Source organism: Mus musculus, chromosome 2 (assembly GCF_000001635.26).
Source record: "Mus musculus strain C57BL/6J chromosome 2, GRCm38.p6 C57BL/6J".
NCBI classification, from domain to species: domain Eukaryota; kingdom Metazoa; phylum Chordata; class Mammalia; order Rodentia; family Muridae; genus Mus; species Mus musculus.
Window position 1 is genome coordinate 127,290,516 of NC_000068.7, and position 9,881 is coordinate 127,300,396.

At 42.9% G+C, this 9,881-nt stretch overlaps 1 protein-coding gene across 4 annotated transcripts in view; it reads left to right on the top strand.

The window, feature by feature from the left end:
• The window catches only part of Stard7 (START domain containing 7), a 28,734-nt gene extending 20,314 nt beyond the window's left edge, over positions 1 to 8,420 (top strand). For 2 of the 4 annotated variants that reach the window (XR_003953754.1, XR_003953755.1), the window contains exons 4-8: positions 257 to 367; positions 443 to 525; positions 1,636 to 1,735; positions 4,969 to 5,053; positions 6,592 to 8,420. Coding sequence is in view for 1 of the 4 variants with exons in the window: in NM_139308.2 (NP_647469.2) it covers positions 257 to 367; positions 443 to 525; positions 1,636 to 1,735; positions 4,969 to 5,053; positions 6,592 to 6,776 (564 nt within the window). In the remaining 3 variants the exon portion in view is untranslated. The remainder of the gene's footprint in view (positions 1 to 256; positions 368 to 442; positions 526 to 1,635; positions 1,736 to 4,968; positions 5,054 to 6,591) is intronic. The other 2 variants (NR_156114.1, NM_139308.2) reach the window with 2 other exon arrangements.
• Positions 8,421 to 9,881: the final 1,461 nt, after the last annotated feature.

A 9,881-nucleotide genomic window follows, 5' to 3' on the forward strand; every position in this document is an offset into this window, starting at 1 on the left:
ATCCAGCATTGACTTCTGGCCTATACATGCACAGGTGTGTACATGAACATTTACACTCATACACACAGACACAGAAACCCCCTCAATACAAGTGAGAATCTTACAGTATGTGCGAACCATCTAATAAACAGTCATGCTCTCACAGGTTGGTACTGTTAAGTTAAATTACTATTTCTCCATAATGTGTCTAAGTCAGAGATCAACCTTCCAGAGAGAGAAACTTCTGCATCTTTGTTTTGGATCTTCTCTTTTGCAGCTGGATACAGAGTACAGGAAAAAATGGGATGCCCTTGTGATCAAGCTAGAGGTGATTGAGAGAGATGCTGTTAGTGGTTCTGAGGTTCTTCATTGGGTAACCCATTTTCCTGTGAGTATTTTTACTTTAGTTTTATTCTTGCCAAGTCTGTGCACAACACTAATCTTGCCTCGCTTCCTTTTTTAGTATCCAATGTACTCTCGTGATTATGTTTATGTTCGGCGGTATAGTGTGGATCAGGAAAACAATGTGATGGTCTTGGTGTCACGGTATGTATAACTGCTGGAGTACTTGTTAAGTTCCACTAGCTGTGCCTAACCCGTTTGTACCTTGGCTCTTGCCCTTATGAGTGCCCTGCAGACTTCCTAGCAGCCAGTGCCCATCCATTCCTACTCAGGGAATTACCCGTGAACCACCAGGGAGACTTTGCAGGGTGGGAGTGGGTATTAAGGGTAGAACCTAGAGCCTTAATGCTAAGCAAGCATGGTACTGCTGAGTTATTGCCCTAAACAAGTGATTCTCAACCTTTTTAATGCTGTAACCCTTTAATATAGTTCCTCATGTTGTGACCCTTAACCATAAAATTATTTTGTTGTTACTTCTTAATTGTAATTTTGCTACTATTATCAATTGTAATATAAATATCTGTGTTTTCCAGTGGTCTTAGATGACCCCTGTGAAAGGATCATTTGACTTCTTCCCATTTTAAAAGGGGTTGAGACCACAGCACCTGTCTCAGTCAGGGTTTCTATTCCTGCACAAACATCATGACCAAGAAGCAAGTTGGGGAGGAAAGGGTTTATTCAGCTTACACTTCCATACTGCTGTTCATCACCAAGGAAGTCAGGACTGGAACTCAAGCAGGTCAGAAAGCAGGAGCTGATGCAGAGGCCATGGAGGGATGTTCTTTACTGGCTTGCTTCTCCTGGCTTGCTCAGCCTGCTCTCTTATAAAACCAAGACTGCCAGCCCAGAGATGGTTCCACCCTCAAGGGGCCTTTCCCCCTTGATCACTAATTGAGAATGCCTTACAGCTGGATCTCGTGGAGGCATCTCCCAACTGAAGCTCCTTTCTCTGTGATAACTCCAGCTGTGTCAAGTTGACACACAAAATCAGCCAGTACAGCACCTAAACCTAAGTTTTAAATAATTGTTTTGAATTTCTTAATATTGGTAGAACTAGAAATACAGCCTGTGAGCCAGACATTACAATATCAAAGAAACTCATATTTCATGAATACAACCTGGGTTGTATTCATTCATTTCATTAACTGCTTGGTTTTGAGACAGGGTTCTACAGTTGTGCCTACTCCCCAGCCCCACTCATCCTCACTTTACCATTGATTAGTGCCAGAATAACCATTCCCCTCTCCCTTACAGTGCGGTGGAACACCCCAGTGTGCCAGAGTCTCCAGAGTTTGTCAGGGTCAGATCTTACGAATCCCAAATGGTTATCCGTCCTCACAAGTCGTTTGATGAGGTGAGTTTTACCTCGTGAGAGATGAATGTTGAAGCTTTGAAATTTTTTCAAGGAATGCCTTTGTCTGAACTGGTGAGAGGTGACTTGCCAGAATGTATGCATTCGTCAGCTGGAACTTGTAAGGTATATTGAGGGCCCTGGTCTCACTTCTTGATTGTTTCAGGAGTGGCTGAAAAATGTATGGTATGTGGGCTGGAGAGACGGCTCAGTGATTCAGAGCACTGCGCTAGGCAGTGATGGCACACACCATTAATCCCAGAGCATACAAGTCAAATCCTCAGACATAAAATAAGAAACTGGGATGGAGGTATGCATTAGAATGAGCTGGCACTTGTTTGATACATTGTGAGCCTTAGTCTCACTTCCTGCTTGTTTCAAAGATGTCTAGAAAATGTAAGTCCTTAAAAATAAATATTTAAATAAATAAATCTTTAAAGTAAATAATTTCTGAATTTTATAGAATTCTAAAGGTCACAAATGACTTTATTGTTGTTTTCTGTTTTTTGAGACAGTCTCATTACATAGCCCAGGCCAAGCTGCCTTGACTTGCTGTGTAGTCCAAGCTGACATCAAACCCACAGGCCTCCTGCCTTAGGCTCCTGAGTGTTACAAATGTTCATGGATACATTCATTTCTCTCTGCTCCTGACTGGATGTAGTGTAACCAACACTCCCAGGCTCCTGTCTATGGATGTAGTGTAACCAACACTCCCAGGCTCCTGTCTATGGATGTAGTGTAACCAACACTCCCAGGCTCCTGTCTTTGGATGTAGTGTAACCAACACTCTCAGGCTCCTGTCTTTGGATGTAGTGTAACCAACACTCTCAGGCTCCTGTCTATGGATGTAGTGTAACCAACACTCTCAGGCTCCTGTCTATGGATGTAGTGTAACCAACACTCCCAGGCTCCTGTCTATGGATGTAGTGTAACCAACACTCTCAGGCTCCTGTCTATGGGGAATGATATAATTAAACATCAAGAGACTAGTGAGAATGAAATAGTTTTAAATATACCAGTCTGCCAAAAGGAATGCCAGTGTAGAGAAGAGAAGATGGTGTGCTGATTTGATTGAATGTTTTTTAAGTTCCTGAATCACAAGAAATTCCTGCCCTCTTATCCAGTAGTCTGAGATTTGGTCCCTTCCCATATTCCCCATCCTGTTGGGTTAGGATGCAGAATCTTAGCCAGTGAATAATTTGGGGCTTTTTTCTGATCATGGGATCTTATCACTTGGGAAGTGGCAGGCAACCTGTAACTTCCCAATTCTCAGTTCTGAAACAAACAGGTAGCAGCTAGAGGTAAGAAAGGCCCACGATGTCCTGCTTATTTAGACTGAACTCTGAGCAGATCTCATACTGAAAACAGACCATAATTATATTTTACAATTTCCATCTCTTTTACTTATGGTCTTTTTAGATTTGCTTTAATTTTTGCTGTTGTTGTTAATTTTCCACTTTGGGATTTTGAGATGATTGATTTTTAAATTAAATTAACTGTGTATGAGCATTTTGCCTGCTTGTATATTTGTATGTTGTGCCCTTGGAGACTAGAAGAGTGTGTCAGATTCTTTAGAATTAGAATTGTAAATAGTTAGGATCCACCATGAGTGCTAGGAATTGAACCCCTGTCTTCGATAGAGCAGAAAGTGCTCTTATCTGCTGAGCCATCTCTCTAGTCCCACAGATGGAATAACTTAAAAGTTTTATTTGCAGGAGCTCGTTTTGTCATGTAAACAGCCTTTGTGGTTGTTCTGGTCATATTCCTAAAGTGTGGCTTTTACCTCTTTGTGCATATTTCTACAGTGCTCAGCATGAATTTCTACTAGGGTATCATTCACTTATTCCCTAAGTACTGGGAATTGAACTCAAAGCCTCCTATTTGAGGCAAAGGATCTACCATTGAGGTACAATACCAGTCAGGGCACTTTATCTTCATAATCAGAAGCTCCGGAGGACAAGGACTGGAGCCGACATGTTGGCTATGTAGCACCTAGCAAAGTGCCAGACACGGCAGGCATTCAAATGTATGCTAAGAAATGAACAGCAACTTAACAGTACATTTTGAGCAGGATGAGGAGGTGGGTTGCTGTTAAGATGATCAGTCCAGAGTCTTCATGCCTCTGCTTTTGAAGTATGGCTAGAGCATTTGTTCTTTATTCTCTTCATATAGAACACAACTGTTTCAGGCTTCTCTTATGGGCATTATTCTGTTTGCTTTGTAACCTAGTCTCCTCCCTCTGCCTGCCAGGTGCTGGGACTACAGATATGTGCCACCATACCCAGCAGTATCAGGGCACTTTAACCACCTCAATAATCCTGAGTCCTTTTGGTGTTAGGTATGAGAGGGCTGAGCCAAAAAACAGTAGGTGTAGTGTGCTGGGCGTGGTGGTGCACGCCTTTAATCCCAGCACTCGGGAGGCAGAGGCAGGTGAATTTCTGAGTTTGAGGACAGCCTGGTCTACAGAGTGAGTTCCAGGACAGACAGGGCTACACAGAGAAACCCTGTCTTGAAAAACAAACAAACAAACAAACAAACAAAAAAACCCCCAACAGTAGGTGTATAGGCCTGGTGGTTAGATTTTTCTTACGTCTGTCTAAACTGGCCATCTATAAAATGGAAGAGGGTGGTACACTGCAGAGCTGCAAGGACCTAAGAGAGCTCCGCTGCACAGTGTTCTCTAAACAGTTATTATTAGCACTAAGAGCAGAAGGGCAAGATGAGATCTTTAAGTTGTAAACATTGGGGAACTGTATTGGGTCCTCAGGGCTACCCCATGTTTGAAGATTTGCTGGAGCAAATATTGTAGTCCTAGCTAAAATTTAGGACAGTGACATTAGTAAGGACACGTGGCCAGATTATAAAAGAAAAAAGACGCAGAATAATCTTGAGTCCACCTGAGGCTTCCTTCTCTAACACCAAAATACAACAATGTGTGTTTAATGTTTTGGCTAGAAAACTTTTAGAGACTTAATGCCAAAGTTTTCACTAGAAAATCTCCATTTAACATGTAAGTTTTGGATGCCCGTGAAAAAAAAACTTATCCTCCAAAGAGGCTGCATGATAGTTCTCATGATTTGGCCACAGGAAACTTCCCTATTAGTTTAGTCTTTTACTGGGATCAAGATAGTAGCCTGCCTTTCTATGAAGAACAGTGTTTGTGCTTTTCATGTATAGAGGATACTGTGTTTCTTCTGGTTGCTGTGGTCCTTATCTTTGCTACTTTTCTTTTCCAGAATGGCTTTGACTACTTACTGACATACAGTGACAATCCACAGACAGTGTTCCCTCGATACTGTGTCAGTTGGATGGTTTCTAGTGGTAAGTATGGGTGTGTATAGCTTGAATCTGAGCTGAACAAACTTGTTTTGTTTTGTTTTTTTGTTTGTTTTGTTTGTTTTTGCCTTAATGGCAACAGGAGGGTTGATACTTTTTGTAGTCATGTTGGGAGAAATTTGAAAAAAATCTTCCTATTTCATTCTAGCTCCTGAGTGGGATTTGAAGGTGTAAGAAAAACAGGGGTTCTAGAAAGAAATTTTTTTTTAAACCCAGAGGAGAGTTTTTAAAACTCAGCTTGATGCCTTACATATAGATGGTGTACATTGATGTATTTTTTTTGTTCAGTGTTGTTAAATGTCTAGGTTGGTAATGCACACCTGTAATCTCAGTAGTGGGCACAGGAGCTGAGACAGGAGGATCAAGGCCTACGTGACAAAAGTGATAAAACCAAAATTTTTTGTTGTTGTTGTTTTTGATTTCCGAGACAGGGTTTCTCTGTGTAGCCCTGGCTGTCCTGGAACTCTGTAGACCAGGCTGGCCTCGAACTCAGAAATCCACCTTCCTCTGCCTCCGGAGTGCTGGGATTAAAGGCGTGCGCCACCATGCCCGGCAAAACCAAAATATTTAAGGCATAAGATCTGGCCAAGAAAACTTGGCTGTAGGCAGTTACTTAGGGGAAGAAAGGGCTACTACCTAACATAAGCTGCATATCGTAGCCACAGTCACACCCACTTCTAGCACTTTGTTTAGAAAGTGTTCTCTTGTGAGTTTCATTGTTCTTGTTTGGATTTTCCTTTTGTTTTTTAGTTTTGCATAATACAGGCTGGCTTTATTCTCTTGATCCTTCTACTTGAACCCCCCAAGTTACTGGTGTAAGATGCATGCATGACTCCTCATACACTTTACTTTCTTCTGGGGCTCTGAGTAGTTCCTTATCCCTCCGCAGGAGAATGGGAAGTTAGGTGTTTATTGTTTGCCTACCTATTCTTTAGGCTTTGGTTTTGAGCCTCTCACTGGCCTTTTTGGCAGCTGTCCTAGTTTGTTTTCTGTTACTCTAATGAACACATGACCAAAAAAAAATCAACTTGTTGGAAAAAGTTTATTTCATCTTAGAGCTTTTGTCCATCATCATGAAAGGAAGTCAGGGCAGGAACCTGGTGGCAGCAACTGAAGTGGAGGCCATAGAGGATCACTACTTACTGGCTTGCTCTCCACAGTTTGCTCTGCCTGCTATTTTGTGCAGGCTAGGACCACCTGACTAAGTGTGGTACTACACATTGTGGGTGGGCACCCTTTTATCAGTCATTAATCAAGATAATGCCCTTACATACTTTTCTAGAGGACAGGTTTTTTTTTTTTGAGGTAGGATTTCTTTATGTAATTTTGGCTGTCTTGGAACTCATTCTGTAGACCAGGTTGCCCTGCCTGTCCATGCCCATCCAACTTGTAGAGACTAGTCTTATAGAGGCATTTTCTCACCCGGGGTTACCTCCTCCCAGATGATGCTAGCTTGGGTCAGGCTGACAAAAAAAAAACTAACCAGTACAACAGCTTGACTAGATTCTGCTGTGTCCCAATAGGCATGCCAGATTTCTTGGAGAAGCTGCACATGGCCACTCTGAAAGCCAAGAACATGGAGATCAAAGTGAAAGACTACATCTCGGCTAAGCCTCTGGAAATGAGCAGTGAGGCCAAGGCCACTGCTCCATCCCCTGAGCGGAAGAATGAGGGTAGCTGTGGCCCTGCTCGGATTGAGTATGCTTAAAGGCCTTTGGGATAAGGAAAGACAGGCACTTCCAGCCCTGCCTTGCTCCTTCAGCTCTGCTGCAGGACAGGGACAAGTCACACATGTTAGAAGACATCTGCTGTAACTGTCAGTGCAAGAGGATTTAGAACTGGAGTTAGATTTCATCTGGAGCCCTATTGCTCTTTACCAAACAGAGGAGCATGACATTGTGGAGTTGTCATGTTCTCAGGCCAGCAGTTGTGAAATCCAGTATCGTGCTTACCTACTCTGGAACAACCTCTCATGTTAGGCCAGAAGGAGATGACTCCTATCCGCCTCCTACGAGAAGCTTCCTTGCTGACATTCCAAATGCCACTGTTGGTTATGCAATGCTCTGGATATCCTTCAGTTCTGTAGGTCACTTGGAGAGTGGTTGGCCCCTGGTTCTCACTAAGTGGTTTTTTGGAGTGCTCTTGGTAACAGTCCTGTGGTGGTGTGAACAATTCTGGCTGAGCTAAGTGCCTTGTCCTCACCTTGCTTTATCTTTAAAGACATGAAGTTTGTACCAAGGGATCCTTCCCCCTGCAGACTACCATGACATTGACTCATCTGGTGGAGGCAGCTTTCATCTTAACTGGCCTTTCTGTTTTCATGGGCTGTGCTCACTGTGTCATGGCCTCTGCCGTAGCCTTAGCCCATTTGCTGGGAGCACCAGAGACAAACTCCTCTAGACGGTAGCTTCCTAAATGATGTCATCAGTGTTTTGATAGGATCAGTGGAAGTGTGCACAAAACATCTTACTTAAAAATAGATTTCTTTTTAACCCTTGTAGCAAATGGAGTTAGGTGGTTGAGCACAACTCTTCCCTTAGTCTTGTTTGTTTTGGCACTATTTTCCCACTGCAGATTGACTGCGCTGTCCTGGAAGGATAAAGGTGGTAGATGGTGGTTGTGCCATTTCCTCAGAGTTTTCAAAACTGTAAGCTGACATATGGGCCAACAGATGGAGTCTTGCCCAATACCAGTATGGTAGGGATGGGGCTTTTGTGACCTCTTGGTCTTGTAAAGCATTTCTCTCCAGAGCTGACATAGAAGTAATAGACACAGTTTGGATAAGATCACAACCAGATGCTAGGTGCCTGGCCTTGCTGGTTTCTTTATGGTGAATAGGGATCAAGTTTCACATCCTTCTCTCTCTTTTCCTGGAATTAATAGAGCTGACATTTTCTTTTCTTGCTTGCTACCTACCCTGTTGTGGTGTTAAAAGAGACTAAACCCAAGGTGAACATAATCTTTAACCTTCTGTTGCCTATTCAGTTCTGTGCCAAGGAAACAGCTAACTCCCCAGTGTTTCTGTCTTTTCGGTTGTTGGCAGAGCAGAGAGTGGCATTGAGAAGCCCCAGTGTCTCTCAGTGAGCATTTTTCCCTTCTTCCCAGGACCTGACAGGAAAAGAAAAAATCTTTATTTGACTTTAACATCTGTAGCTGACTGCCTGTGAATCTGTGAGCAAGTGTAAGCATGTATGTGTGCGTGTGTGTGCTGGGGCTCAGGGACTGAGCAGTTACGTTTACCCTTTGTTTTGTGATTTGACTCTGTACAGTTAACTTGTGTCATCATAATGAGTTTGCTCTTAACTGTGACATTTTTATCAAAGGTGTGAATAAATGCATAAAGATTGGTACAGAAGAGTGTTCATTTCTGGCCACATGGTGGGAAACTGTGCTCCTTGTCATCCTGATCACAGACTTGGCATGGGTCGTCCGTCAGTGGGCCTTGTTCTTTCTTGGCAGACAATGGGTGACACAAAGATGACATCTTGCATAGACTGTGACCCCTAAGTGGCTAGCTTGGGAGCTAACGGTAAAATGCCTGTCTCTACTCAAGTATCTTGATCTGCTAACTCATAGCTAGAATAAGAAAAAGGTTTAGTTAAGGGAATCTATGTCAGATCTTCTATAGACAGGCTTCGTAGAAGATGTTTTCTTAGGATTTTATTGCTGTGAAGAGACATCATGACCAAGGCAACTCTTATAAAGGCAAACATTTAATTGGGGGTAGCTTACAGTTTCAGAGATTTAATCTATTATCATCATGGTGAGAAGCATGGCAATGTGTAGGCAGATATGTGAAGTTGGAGATGAGAGTTCTTGATCCAAAGGCAGCCAGGAGGAGACTGGATTCCACATTGGGAAGACCTTGAGTATAGGAGACCTCAAAGCCCCACCCACCCTCCCATCCAACGGTAACACACTAATTCCAACAAGACCACACCTCCTAATAGTGCTACTCCCTGTGGGCCAAGCATTCAAACACATAAGTCTGTGGGGGCCAAACCTATTCAAACCACCACATTCCACTCCCCTGGCCCCCACAGGCTTGTAGTCATAACATAATGCAAAATGCATTTAGTCTAACTTCAAAAGCCCCCATAGCCTATCACAGTCTCAACAATGATTAAAAATCCAGAATCTTCTGAGATTCATGCAGTCATGTAACTGTAATCCCCTATAAAATAGAAATAACAAAGCAGATCACATACTTTCAACATATGGCACAGGATATATGTTACCATTCCAAAACACCATAGAAAGGAAATATTGGACCAAAGAAACACCAAAAGCTAGCTGGGCAAACCTCAAACTCTGCATCACTGTGTCTGATGTCAATATACTTTTCAGATCTCCAGTTCCTTTCAGCTTGGTTGATTGCAGCACAATTCTTTCTCTTTGGCTGGTTCCACTCCCTGTTAGCAGCTTTCCTCGGCAGGTATTACACAGCTCTGGCACCTCTAACATCTTAGGGTCTCTAAGGCAACTTCTTCAATTTCACAGCTTCTGGAATCCCCACATGATCTTCTGGGCTCCTCCAGAGGGCTTGTATCACTTCTCCAGCTCTGTCCTCTGTAGCACTCTAGGCCCTGGCTGACCACTGTTGCTCTTGGTGGTTCTTCAATAATGGGCAGTAATATGGAAGTATAAACAGAATTAACCCTCTGCTCTCCAACTTGCTTTTGGTAATTTTTTTTTTAACCATAGCAATAGTAACCCTAGCCAGACGTGTGTACTTGTGCATGTGTGTATGTCCGTCCATCCTCAAATTGAAGGGCCATGGGATAAGAATCCAGAGATGACTCCATAGACCACA